The sequence below is a fragment of the Amphiura filiformis genome, chromosome 10 (genome assembly GCF_039555335.1).
Source record: "Amphiura filiformis chromosome 10, Afil_fr2py, whole genome shotgun sequence".
In the NCBI taxonomy this organism is placed as follows: domain Eukaryota; kingdom Metazoa; phylum Echinodermata; class Ophiuroidea; order Amphilepidida; family Amphiuridae; genus Amphiura; species Amphiura filiformis.
The window spans coordinates 67,084,738-67,100,959 of NC_092637.1; the positions used below are offsets into that span (position 1 = coordinate 67,084,738).

At 37.1% G+C, this 16,222-nt stretch overlaps 2 protein-coding genes across 2 annotated transcripts; one reads left to right on the forward strand and one right to left on the reverse strand.

Annotated features, from left to right (window-relative positions):
- The first annotated feature begins 2,535 nt into the window (after nt 1-2,535).
- On the forward strand, nt 2,536-4,752 carry LOC140163198 (uncharacterized). Its single transcript, XM_072186596.1, has 3 exons — nt 2,536-2,788; nt 3,155-3,265; nt 3,893-4,752. Exon 3 carries the CDS (start codon nt 3,949-3,951, stop codon nt 4,618-4,620), a length of 672 nt encoding a protein of 223 aa, XP_072042697.1. The 5' UTR covers nt 2,536-2,788; nt 3,155-3,265; nt 3,893-3,948; the 3' UTR covers nt 4,621-4,752.
- A 2,568-nt stretch (nt 4,753-7,320) lies between these two features.
- Nucleotides 7,321-15,559, reverse strand: LOC140163199 (uncharacterized). The gene is made up of 6 exons (XM_072186598.1): nt 15,397-15,559; nt 10,709-12,587; nt 10,067-10,228; nt 9,365-9,541; nt 8,920-9,052; nt 7,321-8,527 (listed from the first exon to the last, which is right to left on the reverse strand). The coding sequence occupies exons 2-6, from the start codon at nt 12,578-12,580 to the stop codon at nt 8,208-8,210; spliced, it is 2,664 nt and encodes an 887-aa protein (XP_072042699.1). The 5' UTR covers nt 12,581-12,587; nt 15,397-15,559; the 3' UTR covers nt 7,321-8,207.
- Nucleotides 15,560-16,222: the final 663 nt, after the last annotated feature.

Here is a 16,222-nt window from a genome sequence, read left to right on the forward strand (position 1 = left end):
ATGGCCCAAAATATGGATTTTTTAAAATTGCATACATGTACTAATACTAGTTGGGACATGGCTCTAAACTAGAGCCATGTATTTTATTTCAATGCTAATATTGCAATAGCGGGTAGTCCGGGTACACCTCGTCAGTCCGAAACCCTGTCAGTCCGAACCACTGCTAGTCCGAATTTTAAGCTTACTTATTAATGCTAACCCTAACCCTAAACCTAACCCTAACCTAACCCTAAACCTAACCCTAGCCCTAACCCTAAACCTAACCCTAAAATTCGGGACTAGCAGTGGTTCGGACTGATGGTGTTTCAGACTGACGGGAAGACCCCGCAATAACAGTAACAGTCACACTCAGTGTTCGATTTACCTGGATTCGCATCGCAAAATGCGAGTCATTTTCTACAAACTGCTACTCAACTACACAGACCAGTAGCAAAAAAATGCGATCCAAAAAAATCGGGGAAAATGCCTACTTGCGACCGTGAACCACGCTGATATACCATCATTTGCAAGTTACCATTTGTCGAAGTCAAAAATGTCTCCATAAATTCCATTTCCAAGAAAATCATCCACAAAAATATGACCCAAAAGTCCCCAAATCGTGATGTCTACGCCATTAAACGAAATACAGTATCCTCCCTTATATGCAAATTTTATGCAAATGACATGTTGTGTTACATACTTCCATGTATTACCAGATAACTAAAAACGTGCATATTCATTTATGACATCATAGAAGTAGCAATGTTTATATGGGTGTATAGTTCAGTGGTGAGACGGAAATATCGTGTGTTCTTGGTGACAATCTTCCAAAACTACACAAGATTTTTAGGATTTCATAGATTCCTCACATTATTTTAATGCTTCAGCTAGTAAATAAGTGAGTTTCCTCTACTCAAAAATGTAGGACTTCTCTTGATTACTGAAGGAAAATTTGCGCTTAGAAAGGGCACATGATAATCAGCTTAGGAAGTTTAGGTGCCAAATTTTGAACCACATTCGGTCTGCAATTGCATAACGTTGCCCGGGACGTTGCCTCTCTACTATGTTAACCGGCGCATTATATGGTAAAGTTTCACATCATCTAGTAAATTTCCTTCCAAATGAAAAAATTACCCAGTAATATTAAGCTTAACAAATGTTACAGTTTTCCATGCATGGGTGTGGTATGTGTAAATTATTGTTGCAATTTCAAAACATCAGATCCATGGATGGGAAGGGCAATGTAACTAGAATAAGGTGGATTTTCCCAGAAGGTGAGGTCTTTCTCTTTTCCAATAGGGGCCTAAAGATGGTATCCATGCAGTGCTTGATTTTTGTCTATTTTTTTAAGCATTGAGTACCGGGATTGAGTAATCTGTGAGAAGACAAGAAAATACAAAAAAATCGATAAAATATGGTGAAAACAAACTGCTACTCAAAATTTTGGAATTGCTACTCAAATCTGAAAGTGAGTAGCAATTTTTGCTACACAAAAAAATAGATGAAAATCGAACACTGGTCACACTGGGGGATGTTGAGTACACCAGACATCAAAACCATGCTAATATTGTATAAGAAAGTTTTAACTTATGTCTCACATGCTAACATTACATATGCATGCATGATTCAGACTTACATAGCATTCATACATACATAGTGCTCAGGGAGCTGGCAATGTGTCATATAATGCCAGGGTCGATTGAATCACTTATATTGTGCTTAATTCCACTCATTACTCACAACTACACAGCCAGGTTTGAATCTTTAAATTTCCGATGGGGATGGGGACGGGGAAGTGATAAATACTATTATGAAGCCAAAGGAACTGTAATTTGAACTACATTTGAAGTTTGCATGAAATATTGAATGCTTGGAGTAGGATGGTAAGACCATTTTCATGGGGTGAAATATGGACTCATGTTTGCTCCAGCATAGCCTATATTGAGAGGTCAATGACCTCCCCATACACAATACATTATGGTACCTATCATGAAACCTGAATAATATCTTGATAGCTACCAAACATATTGATCATGTTCATTTATGTGTGATGACTAACATATATTGGTTTTTATAACAGTTCTTAGAATGGCTGTTTTCATGTTGTCTTGTGGTGGACAAGGTAAACCTGTAAATAACAATTTTTTGTCTGTGTAGTCTGATTGTAACACATCATGTTTTTAATCTCACAAAGATTGTAAAAAAAGATGTTTCCTAACTCACATCATGGAAGAAAGAGATAAGAAGGAACCACAACGATCTCATTCACTTTGTCCACTCCCTTTACCGACTCATAATTGGTATTGTTATTCAGAGCTTCTCAAGTGGGATTTTCCAGGATCGATCTAACCACTTGACGATCGCCGTAATAGGATTTTCTCTGGTGACGCAGGAACTCGCGATCTCGGTCGTTGTCGGTAAATCCTGTGTGACCGAATCGATTCGCCACTCGGAAATTTTCCGAAATCGTGACGCTTGTTGCATGATGGGAAGGTTTCACTTGACAACAACAACAACAACATGGCGCCTACGCGAGTAGAAAGCTAGACAATTTCTGTCGATTTAGGCCATGATTTACTTCATTTAGAGGACATTCATCCAGATTTAAGAGAAGTTGGCAGTAGTAATATCTGTTATGTGTGCGGATTTGAAATATTTACGGCTGCAATCGTATGCAGTAATGATTCTTGTGGTAGTGGAGAAACTGACGAACCGGCTACATGTCATAGTAGATGTATTGGGAAAGAAGAGTCTGAGGCGGTTGTACCAGAATATGAGTGGTTTTGCCCTAGATGCAGTAAAAATGAAGGTATGTAATATCGCTCATGCTATTTGCAAGATCCGTGCTATATAAAGGCAAGCTTATATAATATGAAATATCGTTTTGAACATGATAAAAAGAGCGTGAAACTGGAAAGCTTACATGCTTATCCAAAAATCCAAATCAACCCAGGCATGAACCCCTCCCCATGTGATGTCCCTCCATTAATCATCCCAATGCAATGTCGTGACCTGATTCAGACATGTCCATTTTCATTGTTTTATGTTTTGCATTGCCATGCATGGCCCATGTAGCACGTGTAGATAGAATGAAGCTCAAAATTTTATGTCGATATACGACTCGCCTGGGATTCCGATGAAGTTAGTAATTTGTTATGTTTCTTTTATTTCCCAGAATCAACTGGTGAACAATCAAGGTTTGACGAGCAGGGTGAAGGTAGCAGTACTAATCAGAGAGGAAAAAGAAAGAGCCAGGACCCACCTCAAGTTCAACCAAGAAAGAAAGGTACTAAGCTGTTTTGTTTTCCCATTTGATCCCCGCCTGGCCACCAGGAGCCATTTACAAATTACAGCCCCTTTTTTGCCAAATTTAAATGGCTGTCCCCAAATGTTTTGTCAATTGTATCCTCTTACAAAATCCGACAAGAGAGGTGGTAGCCTGTTATCAACACATGATTTCTAATTCAACACTTCGTGGGGGGGGGGGATACGACAATCGACACAAGACGAAACTCATAATGAGATTTAAAAATGCTGAAATAAAGTCGTTAGATAAGCTTAAAATCATGCCGATATGAGTTACGATGAAAACATGATCGTACGGTAAGCTTATTCGGACAAAATAGCAATAGCATGGGAATTTCGAAAAAGGACAATTTATTTTGACATGTCGGATTTAGGGTCATATCGACGATAATACAACACATACGACAGTCGATATAACAGGACTAATTTGTGGTGGCACATCTCAATCTCAGAAAATAGATCTTTAATAAAAATCTGACAAATCCCATAACTTGAGGATGAAAGGGGCAATAACTAAAATTAATTCTAAGGGATGTCGTCCACACTTTTCGCACTTAACTCTTATTCTATTGTGTATTTCTCAAATTCTAATATTTATGTTTTTCAGTGTCAACAAAACGACCAGCGGCAGTGTTTACAGCTACTGATGTCCTGGCAAATGTGATGATGTACGTAGGGCTGATCCTTACTTCACTTAAAGATCACCCAATCTACAGCCGCAAGGAATTTCCCAACTGTCTTCCACTGCAAAATCTTGGTAAACAACTTTCAGAGAATGCAGATCATCCCGCTTTCAAGAACTTTTGGACGGAGACAGCAATGGAACTTTGGAAGATAATAACTTCAGCAGACAAGCGTGTATTAAGTTGCCAGTCATATGATGTGATATTCGCCAACTTTCATAATTTCCGTTTGGGAAATATAAAAAAAAACTGGGACAATCTTCTTAAGGAACTTAATATAACAAATATACATGAACTTTTGTCAAATATACTGTTACAATTTTGTCTACGAAATTTGAATAGAAAGATTATTAAAGACAGGAACATTGCAGACTTACAAGAGAACAATGATGTGAACTCAACACCCCTAACACCCCATGATCACCAGGTCATCAATTACATCTCTGGGTTCATACCATTCGCCCTTGTCAAACGATTTTCAAAAGTAAAGACAACAATGGCTGCAAAGTTTGTTCGAGTTTTAAAATCTTGGCGCTTAAACAATTCCAATGACGAGCATGAATCCTTTGTAACGTATGCTAGAGACTGGGTGAAGAAACAGAACAGGGGATATTTATTTCAACCAAACTGGGATCTACATGTTTTTTTTTGAACACTGGAGTATGTTGGTAGATCACTTTTATCATCGAATGTCATTGAAAACTACCGGGATACAAATTTGTTGGAACTTCTTATGGACAAATTTCAAAAAAATGTAACTGTACAAAACAGGTGGAATTCACTAATGAAAGATGAATTGAACATTAAAGAGAATCAACAATTATTCAAAGTTATTCTTCGATATTGGATTAAAATTCGGTGTACTGCTTATGTAAAAGTATACATAGATATAAGAAAAGCAAAAGACAAAGACGTTTCTCAAAAGCTGCTAAAGGACTAAGAAAAGTGTAGATAAGAATTGACTCTAACTTGTTCCTGATTCTTTGTTCCTGATTGAAAATTGCCATATGATTTGACCATAAGACTTTGTTCACGTAAACTGGTAAATTAAATAGAGGTACAAAGAAAGAAGTCATTTACAAATATTTTACTTCAAAATTATTTAATATTGTTCGTTCTGCAGAATATCCATACATTGTTGATTGTGTGTTTTTTGTAGTAATACAAAACATCAAATTTGTATTTTCTTAAAATATTAAAAATAATTAAACTTAAAAAAAAACCAATTTTTTTATATTATTTATTTATTTTGGTTTTGTTGTGTCCCTGAGCTATGGACCTAGAGCTAAATGCTATAACCATTTATGGTTGACATGAAAAAGAAAAAAATAGGCCTGTGTGTTTTTAATATGCTAAGTTATAATTTTAATTCATGTTCATGTCAATGTCATACTCTATTAATGATTTCAAAAATAGATACAAATTCATTGCATTTTGAAATCATTAATAGAGTATCTTGACATAAATCAAAATTATAACTCTGCATATTTATAACATGTTTATAACATGGAAGAAACACTTAAGCCTTTTTTAAATGCCAACCATAAATGATGATAATGATCCCAGCATTTAGCTCCAGGGACACTCCAAAACCAAAAAAACTATAAAAAAGAAAGAAGCATTTAACATAACGTTTAAAACGGATATTTACAAATTGACAAGTAAGGCTGTGACCTATCGGGTAATGACGTATTCGGGTAACCGGGTACCCGTATCAAACGTAAACGTGGTTGACTTATTCAAAAAAAATAAAAAAATTGTAGGCCTATGTGTTTTGAATAAATTTGTACTCATGTCATACTCTATTAATGATTTCAAAATGGATACAAATTCAATGCATTTTGAAATCATTAAAAGAGTATGACATGAGTACAAATTTATTCAAAACACATAGGCCTACAATTTTTTTTTTTTTTTTTTTTTTTGAATAAGTCAACAATGAATGATCCTAGAATTTAGCTCTAGGTCCAGGGACACTACAAAGCAAAAAAAAAAACTTAAAATTTTTTTAATTCAGGTAATCCGTAAATGGAATATGTATCCGGGTAGGGAAAACACAGACGGGTACCCGAATATCCGGGCTTGAGTCACTGCCTTATAGACAAGTAACCATTAATTACACCCCTAATCTTTTTTTAAAAAAAGTGAAGAAGTTTAATTTAAAATGATGAACATTGTGTGTCATATGACTCATGTGAAGTGGCTAATTAACTAAATAAAGGTACAAAGAAATGTCATTTACATGTATGTATACATCCAATTATTTTATAACTATTGTTCATTCTGCAGAATAACCATTGTTTCATGCTCTTGTGCTATTAAAAACATTCAAGGCAACGAGAAAAAAAATCTGTTCTACGGGCGGACCTTTATTTATTTATTTATTTTAATCATATTTATCCAGCCAAATAGCTGGTCTAACATGGGGCCCTGCTACACATATATACAATAATTTAAAAGCAACAATTATCAACATACAATTTATATAGTATATACAACTCTTAGATACAAATTTAAAATACAAAAATACATACAATTTTCAAAGTAAATAAAAACACATCATTTACAAGTATATGCACAAAATAGTAGGGTCGGTTTCAAGACAGAAGGGTCGGTTAGGCGTTTTTTTTTCCATTTCTGAAATGATTTAAAATCACAAGCACAAGATTTGCCAATTTATTTCCACTTGCTTGTGTGTTTTAATCGAGAAGACCAACAACAATTATGCTAAATCTTGGTTGGTCCCATAGAACAAGTTTTTTGTTGCCTAAAATGTTATTTATCATCAAGAAAACCCAAATTTGGTGCTGGTTGGAAAAAAAGCATTGCATTATGCACATATTTCCTTATGGAAGTTTTAACCCTCGCATTGAGGTTTTCTTCCTTGATAAATACACTTAAAAATTCAATTTCAAAAGTTAAAATTGTACTACATTGAAAATAATGTACAAAATTAGTTATCGTAAAATGTATCTCTTTCCATTATTTTCAATATGTAAGGTGTTCCAACTTTATTAAAATGTGTATTTTGTAACACCTCGTTGAATTATTGTACTACATTTGTATGCACTGATTTGTGGTATATGTTTTTGTATTAAAGATACTGAACTGAACACACAATGATTTTAAAAAAAACATGTCTCCAGCATGAATTCTTTCTAGTGTATATTCATTCATTCATAAAATGTTAAACACATTCAGGGTTCTCCTTCCAGCATAATTTTTTTCAATTTCAAGATAAATTCAGAATATCAAAAAGCTTATATCTCTGATAAATATTGCTTAATACTGGTACTTTCACATTATTTTGAGCTCCAAAGGCATAAAAATAACTCGCCTGTCACTTTCGGAAACACGCATTGACATATTCAGAAGTGTGATTTATCACATGCCTTAGATTTTTAGAACCCCTGCATTCATAACAATTGTTTAGCAGACACTTGCCTGGTATTTTCAATCTTCTAATGTTCTACTTTATTTCCAAAAAATAACCTTCATTCAAGACAAACAATACGGTATTTCTGTGCGCTGCATCTTGAAATTTTGAAACTTGGGGAACCCAAAAGTTTGATGACGTTTCTATAAACGAAAGTGCTCTCTTTATGAGGCTGAGCCCCTCGCTCTACCTGTAACACAAGTATGAAATGTTATATAATTCCAAATGCGAAAGATCAATATTCAGCGATATTTAAAATACTTTTTTACAAACGTAATCAGACTTTCCCCCTCCTCAATAAAATGGACTTTCGTTTATCAAATGTCATTGAATTTTTGGTTTCTTCCCTTTCACATGAAAATACAGTACCATTCTGTCCTTAACCCTGATACAATTCATAAGGCGAGTAAAAGAAATACAAGTTGAACAGCTACTTCAAGTAAAATGCACTCTTTAGGAAGCGTAACCTTTAACCAGTACATTGTAATAAGAAGCTGACGTGAAATTACTGTCAGATCACTAAAAAAAATGAATGAATGACTTCATTTAATATTTTACTGAACATAGTTTAAAACAGACATCATGTGCACGACACAAAATCAAAATATCAGTACCGGTTTTCATAGAACTTGTCCAATGCATCTGAAGGTATTGTTCATGTGTTAAAATCAAATGTCAAATTTCAAAATTCAGTACTTCTATATCTCCTCTTCTTTGGTAGTTCAGCTGAATTTAGGAGATCAACATCACTGATGTTTTGTTTATTTCTAGTGTTAGTACCTCGCTGGGACAAATGTCAAATTTCAAAATTCAGTACTTCTATATCTCCTCTTCTTTGGTAGTTCAGCTGAATTTAGGAGATCAACATCACTGATGTTTCGTTTACTTCTAGTGTTAGTACCTCGCTGGGACTTGTGAATGATCTTTGATGCGTCACTGCTGACTTGCAAGCTCAGTGTATTATTAGTGAACTCTGCCACTGTGGGGTTGTCATTACCTCCCCCAGAAGCCCGCTGTCTGCTGAAATACTGCTCTAGAGGATCTTGCGTAAACTTCTCAGATAGGATTGGGTGGACACCTGGTAGTTGTAGAAGTTTCCTTGTAAGCGCTACAAAGGAGTAGACTGTAATTGCAAAACAAAAACCAAGATTACATTACGATTACATGAATAGGTAAACAACTTTCTGTAAAAGGACAACATTATCATAGCAAGGATGTAATCATGTATGATGTAATATGTAATTGTGTTACTTCCAAGTTTCATGAAAATTAAATTGGCTCCAATTAAACCCTGTATGACCTGCTTAAAACAAACCTTTTTATCAACTCTTGTTTGGAGCCGCTTCCATCATGAAGAAAGACAAGTTTCATGTTCCCACTGTTTCGAAATTACTGTGCACCTTTTGAACACATACATTTTAATTTATTAGTCTATAATATACTTCACATACAGGCGTGTGCATTAATGATTGGGATGAAACTAAAAACATTCAATAGTATCATATCTACACATACCAGTAATTCTTAACCCTTCTAGGGTTTGTGGCGAGAGGCACAATCTTTTCTTCTCCTCCTTGGTCAGGAAATCCATCCCATCAGACTCATGTTGCCACTCGTATAAAAAGTTCAGGAAGTTATCAGTCAGCCACTGTAAATAAAATGGAAGTAAAAATAAAATACCAAAACTTAGAAGATCCAATCTCTACAGGCTATCACATCTAATTCATACAAGTTTAACATTTGCAGTGGTGGTGCCAGGAATTTTTCTGGGGGGGGGGGAGGGGGCAAAGTGAATTTCAGGGGGGAAATCAACCAATTTTGCGCAAAATTGCCGCAAAAAAAAGTAGACATTTGTGTTTTTACTGGGGGAAAGGGGGGGGGGGGGAAGAGTTCTGGCTGGGGTGATTTGACAATTGAAAAGTGAAACTTAAGCTGTTGCCAACATAATGAATATACATACCTGCAGTCTAGGATCATCAGGTGTTCTGTATGGCTTCTTCTCCTCTCTTGTAGAATCAAAAGCTGATACATTCAGGTAATCGAAGAACCGATTAAACATGCGAATGAACTTAATTGTTGATTGGAATTCAGGCTTCTTCATCTCTTCCATTGCATTTGCCACAGTGCCGCTCAAAACCTGATGATTAGAAACAAGAACATAACTCTCAATTTAAAAACAGTTTGTTTGCATCACAACAACCTGTAACAAACCACAATAATTTGGGACAATTAAACATGGAAGAAATTCACAGGCTCTTGGTAATAATCATTATTTCTGATTCGTGCCCAGGTCCATCGTTAGAGGGGTGGGGTATGGGGTTGTGACTGTTGTGGGCAAAACCACATGATTGTCGGCAAATTACGATAGTCATATAAATGGGGTGTAATTTAGCCGACTTTGGATGTTGGTCTTCAGTCGGTAATGGTATGTAATATTATTGGTTAATATTGAAAAAAATAATTGAGGAACATTTTTGTCCCCCCCCCCCCACTTTTCAGATTCCTTAGCCATGGCAAAAACATTTTTTGGTCTACAATTCACAATTTTATTAGTAAAAACAAATTCTGTCTGTAAAATATGCTGTACACTCCCCCATCCAACTGGTCTAGTGATGGCCCTGTTCATGCCCACGTCATTGCATGATTAATTTTCAAAACGTACCTGGGCAGCCATATAAACCCTCATGCGCAGAGATGGAGATAGATGCAGATGTTCGTGGTGGATCTTGTGCAACATTCTTAGACCTGGGTTGATGCCTCCGATATGCAAATCCCATTTGTAGACATCTTGGAGATGCGTCCAGCGGATTGGTAGGCTCTTGTACTGCAATGAGAAAATACACATTTTGAAAGTCAGTTAAATTTTTTTAAATGCCTGATAAATAAATTAACATCCAACCATGCAACTAAATGTTGTCAATATCCAATATTTGATAAAAAAAGAACAGACATGTTAAGAAAACTTTTTTTATCAAGACTCTGTCTTTCATCATCAACTTTTTTCTCAGTCAAGATTATGATAGAATTTCTATACCAGAGAAATTTAGTTTTAGTTTTCTTCATTTACAGGCTTTTTTCCAAAGTTTGGCTTCAAATGTTCTTTGCTACTTCTCATTTTATGATAACAATCCAAAAGAACCTCATTTTCAATACAATCTGCAGTTTAATCACAATGTAATTTGCATGCATTCACTTGAAAAATTATATTTTCCAGTCCTGTGTTGTTGTGGTACTACTACTTCTTGATATCTGCAAAGAAAGCTAGGGAAAAGGTTATCAAAATGTATTCAATGTTCATCCTTACCATCATATTCCGTGTTTTTTGGTTCCCACCAGAGTTTTCCCAACAATTACGGGTAGTCTTGATTAGGTGTGGCACGTCACAGAAAAAGAAGATTCTGTCCTCTCGTCGAATTATGTGATTTGTTGCAAAGGTAGTTCCTTGAATGGTGGATGAATCATCTGATGTTACTTGCTGCATAGAATAAAATTTCCTGTTTGCAGATGCACCGTCCGAGACAAAAGAATGAACCTGAAACCCTATGAATTCTAGGATCTCCACCGCTTCATTGAGAGTATTATATAGTTCATATGATACAAATCCATGCTGGCATGGAAAGAAGGACAGTGGTTTCTGAAGACCTGATGTGATACCTCTCACCATCAGTACCAACATATGTGTTGCCAACGGTGGTGTCGTCTCTCCTTTGCATCTCCGTTCAAATGTTTTAAATTCTTCATTCAGTGTCCCAATCTCAGTAAAACCTACAATTTTTCCGGAATGCGCGCAATATGCAAGGCCTGATTTTATTTTTATTTCGTCAAAGGCTATGCTCACATGCTTTTCATGATCCGCTCTTTCCATTATGTTGAAGTCAGTAGCCAGCCTTAAAATGTAATCACCATGAAAACCTGCTTGTAAGTTCGTATAATGTATATAGTCACTTAGAGTGTTTTGGTGAGGTAGAATGATAAATCTCGAGTCGCGGATAGCCTTGTAGGCAGCTGGTGATTTGCTGTGAAGTGCTATGCACCAACGAATAATAGCTGGATGCCATCGCATATTTCTTGTTGAAGTTGTACTTGCTAACTGAATTGCTGCCTTCTGCGATTCCCATAGCAGTCTTTGAGGTGAATCTTGTGGTAGTAGTTCGTCAAGTTCCTGTGAATGTTGGTTCACAATGTGTTGAATCTCTGTGGCATCCTTACCAGTTAAATCAACACTCTCCGCTTTCACTAGATGTGACATTTGTTTTTGTAATGTTTCATTTCTTCGTCTTAGGCTTCGGTTTTCATTGTGAACATTCACAAGTTTTTCTTTAAGTTCATCACTGTTCATATTGCTGTGGTTGACATGGGATGATGCTGTTGTTCGAGATTCATCTGAGTTTTGTTTACTTTTAGCATACGTTTCCATCGCATTCAAATCAGTCCTATATGCATGACACCTCGGACACTGTCCATCACCATTTGCCAAGTATGTGCATGTCTTCTTACGAATTGTAGAAAGGTACTGTTTTCCACGGAAATTGTAGATTCCTTTTTCTACAAATGACTGAATTGAGCCATCTTTACCAAAGCGTTCATCCCTATCCATTAAACGGACAAAGTCTGGATTTCCACTACACAATTTGCCGGTTGCAGCAGCAAAAATTGTTGCCAAGTGATTAACAGTAATAACATCTGGAACGCTGTTAAGAGTTTTCAAAAGGGTGGGGTTTTGTTCAATACCACGTACAACGATCTTCCATTTTCCATTGCTTAATATAGTAACACATCTATCCACTGTTACTGTACTCATGTCAAACACCACATAACACACATCTCCACTAAGCTGTTCCCATTTTTGAAAGTTATTTTGTTTTGCGATTTCATCAGCTGCCCTGAAAAGCTCTGCATGAAGGCTTACAGGACTTGACTCTGCTTCTTGTGGCACAGGGAAATTATACAGCTCAATGTTCAAGTTTACTTTCTTGTTTGAGGATGTGGCTTTGTTCCACCGTGAAAGTTGCCGCCGACAAGAATCACACACATAATCTGGAAGGGATGGGTGATCGTCACCACATGTGATGTTGAAGGCTTTAGTGATCCATGCACAATATGGTTTCTGCAACTTTGAAAACTTAACAGCTCCTTCAGGTTTTTCACATCCGCACAACCGACACTGGAACTCCATCACTGACCTGAAACCGTGATTGAAATAAAAAAATTCTTTATTGGCAATTAATGTAGCCTATTTTGTGACAAAATCATTGATGACAAAATCCACAGGTCACCAGAAAATCTTTACCAGCAGACAAAAGCCCTGTTTTACAGGCCTGACTGACCTAGATTTTGGAATTTTTTGAAAAAAAATCAAAATATTTTCAAAATACATTTTGTATGTTTTGCAAAACAAATTATCATTTTTTTGCCAAATTTTGAAGTTTTCTGTGATATTTTAATGGAAGAAAGAGATCTTCCATGGATATTCTAGGATCATTTTAGCCTCCAGAAAAAGAACCCCCCCCATCCTGCCAAAAAATCTGTGCCCCCTCTTGGCATGCCAACATTTTTGCCTCCACCCATTTGCACAAGCCACGAGCTGGAAAATTAAATCATTTTAAAGCATTTTTTTTTAATTTAAAAGGTGCCCCATGTGTGCCAACCCCCCCTTTTCGGCTGGCCAACAAATACTTCCTGTCTACCAATGTTTATAGTTTCTTAGGGGCTGTGCAATAATTAATGAGCTCCCTAGGGGAGGTAAAATTTCCAATTGATGTGCCAAAAATGCTTGCCCCCCTTGTCTTACCAAAAATTGCTTGCCTCCTCTTTGCCAAAATTTTGTTTGCCTCCACCTTGACGCGTATCATTTTAACTGGTGCAATTTCACTAGGAACTGGCCATCTCTAGATGACAGTGTAGGTTTTTAGAAAAAGTGTAACAAATGAAAGATCCTTGACCCATTTTGTCTTCATCAAAATGGTTTGATTTTGGTACCAGAAGCAAGGAAGTATTTTGATACTATCCGAGTGGAATGTAAGGCCAAAAATGACCTTCCAAAAAATTTAACTTTATATGTTGACTGTACCCACCAAGTTTCATGTCCATACGACAGTTTTAAGTTATTTGACCTCAGATGACCCCTGGGTGACCCCGGATGACCCCAAAATGACCGTCCAAAAATTTGACTCTAAATGTTGACTGTATCCACCCAGTTTCATGCCCATATGACAGTTTTAAATTATTTGACCTCAGATGACCCCTGGGTGACCCCTGATGACCCAAAAAAGACCGTCCAAAAATTTGACTCTAAATGTTGACTGTATCCACCCAGTTTCATGCCCATATGACAGTTTTAAATTATTTGACCTCAGATGACCCCTGGGTGACCCCTGATGACCCCAAAAAGACCGTCCAAAAATTTGACTCTAAATGTTGACTGTACCCACCAAGTTTCATGCCCATATGACAGTTTTAAGTTATTTGACCTCAGATGACCCCTGGGTGACCCCGGATGACCCCCAAAAGACCGTCCAAAAATTTGACTCTAAATGTTGACTGTACCCACCAAGTTTCATGCCCATACGACAGTTTTAAGTTATTTGACCTCAGATGACCCCTGGGTGACCCCGGATGACCCCAAAATGACCCTAAAAAAATTTGGTTCTAAATGTTTACAGTACCCACCAAGGTTCATGCCCATACGACAGTTTTAAGTTATTTGACCTCAGATGACCCAGGCTGGGTGACCCCGGATGACTCTAAAAAAATTTGGTTAAAATGTTTACAGTACCCCCCAAGGTTCATGCCCATTTTGCTAATTTGACCTCAGATGACCTCCAAATTGCATCACTTTACATCTTATCAGTTCCGAGATATTGCACCCGCAAGCTCGGACGGACAGATGGACGGACGGACAACCAGGAAACATAATACCTCCGGTGGAGGCATAAAAATTTCTTGCGAACCCCCAGCTTGCCAAAAATTGCCCCCCCTTTTGGCAGTGCCGGCCGACAAGGAGGATAAGGGGGTGCATTACCACTGGGCCTGGGGTCCTAGGGGCCCGTAAAAAAATAAAGAAAGCATACTAAAAAAGCAACACAAAAAGACTAGCCCCCTAAAGTTTAGGGGTCCGTAAAAATGGGGCCTGTGCGTTAATTTTACCCCCGGGCCCGTAATGGCTCTCGGCAGCACTGCCCTTTGCTTTGGCTGGCCAAAAAATTCTTGCCCCCCCCCCAGCCAGGGCTTGTTGCACAGCCCTCGAGACTGTCTTTCATTTGTCAGTCATGGCTCTTCAACTTTTACAAAATCATACACACATGACACATGAATGTCATGATATATTTAATTTACTTTATAAAAATAGGGCCATTTTCCATAATTTTTAAAAACGTCATGATCATCAACAGCGGAACTAGGGCTGTGCCTATATTATCTTTTGCAAAATTCTTTCGCAGTTTTTATTTTGGCACAGTTTATATGGCGTAAACAAGTCGGGTTCTGATTAGCTAATTGAATCATGTCATGTATCAGCACCACATTCAGCAATCAATCGTGTCACACTGGCGTGAATTTACGCAAGCGTACAAGGTGGGATAAAAACTGCGAATGATCTTTGCAAAAGGCTGTAGTATCCGGTTGCTAGCATCAAATCAAAACAAACATGAAACCTGCATCCAATCAGCTGCAATTTCCAAAAAACAAAATGAAAAAATGTGTACGAGCCCAAAAACATGTCGAAATAGGTAAGCTTACGATACCATGATGCACAATTCATATCGCCATTTTGCCAAATTTTCCCTAAATTTGCCGAACTTTGATGACGTTTTTCTCGGAGTTGGCAGTTTTTGGCACTGAAACGAGTAACCAAGTTACGAGCATACACATCTAATCTATTAAATTCACCAGGTTTCATGTACCGGACTCAACCGGAACATATTGCATTATTTAAGAACATTTTACATCTATTTTTCACCAAAAATTTACAAAAAAAAGTCACCCAAATCTTACCTTATTTGAGAAAGATGAAACTCGGTGAAAAAACGTCCGATTTTGATGAACTTTTCGATGTTTTTAAAGTAAATTTCCTACAGATCACGATCAAGAAAATAGTTCGACTGCAGACTCCAAAACAACGCTACTACGCATGCTCAAAGATGCAGGAGTTTTCAGAATCTTTACTTCGGGTAGCGTTAGGTGTGTTCGTGGATGGATTTGTTATTGGATTTTTTCCAGTAATTTCTTCGCCAAGCATCGATCGCGGTAAATGGACTGTACATGAAGGGAAGTACCATTCTTTTCATGCGTCAATAGATAAACGGATTAGAACTTGGTCGATCGAAGTCGTTGTGGTTCCTTCTTATCTCTTTCTTCCATGCTCACATCGAGTCCCAAACATCCTCTTACAAGTTTTGACTTCAGCAATTTAAATTCTTGAAGCAAAAGTGTGCATTACAGTGGTCCATAGATCATTATAATTTGGTTCACCTCAAGTTTGGTAGTGACATACATTGTATGTGCGTATTTTGCTCACCACAGTATCGAATCGCGCGCGGAAACTTAAACGCGGTGAGTGAACACGCACGCGTACAGAGGCGGTTTGTTGTCACGCTTACGGCGCAACCGCGAAAAAGCATTGACGTCACCAAACTTGAGGTGAACCAAAATATAGATGACTTCTGGACTGTGGTATCCACAAAACTACAACATTTACAAAATAACGAGCCTTAAGCCTGATTCATACTTTTAGTTTAGGCCTATTTGTTATTCACTCTTCTTTCCTGTAATTTTTGACTCTTCTATTTAATGTTTGATGACGTAAAATTAATAGGCCTAG

What these genes read in the sequence shown, in the direction of transcription:
- LOC140163198 (XM_072186596.1), top strand. Translation starts at nt 3,949, where the DNA reads ATGATGTACGTAGGGCTGATCCTTACTTCACTTAAAGATCACCCAATC.
- LOC140163199 (XM_072186598.1), bottom strand. Translation starts at nt 12,580, where the DNA reads ATGGAGTTCCAGTGTCGGTTGTGCGGATGTGAAAAACCTGAAGGAGCT. An exon ending in AAAAAACACGGAATATGATG is followed by an intron (nt 10,229 to 10,708) that starts GTAAGGATGAAC and finishes TTCTCATTGCAG; the next exon opens with TACAAGAGCCTACCAATCCG. An exon ending in CTGATGATCCTAGACTGCAG is followed by an intron (nt 9,053 to 9,364) that starts GTATGTATATTC and finishes TTTTATTTACAG; the next exon opens with TGGCTGACTGATAACTTCCT.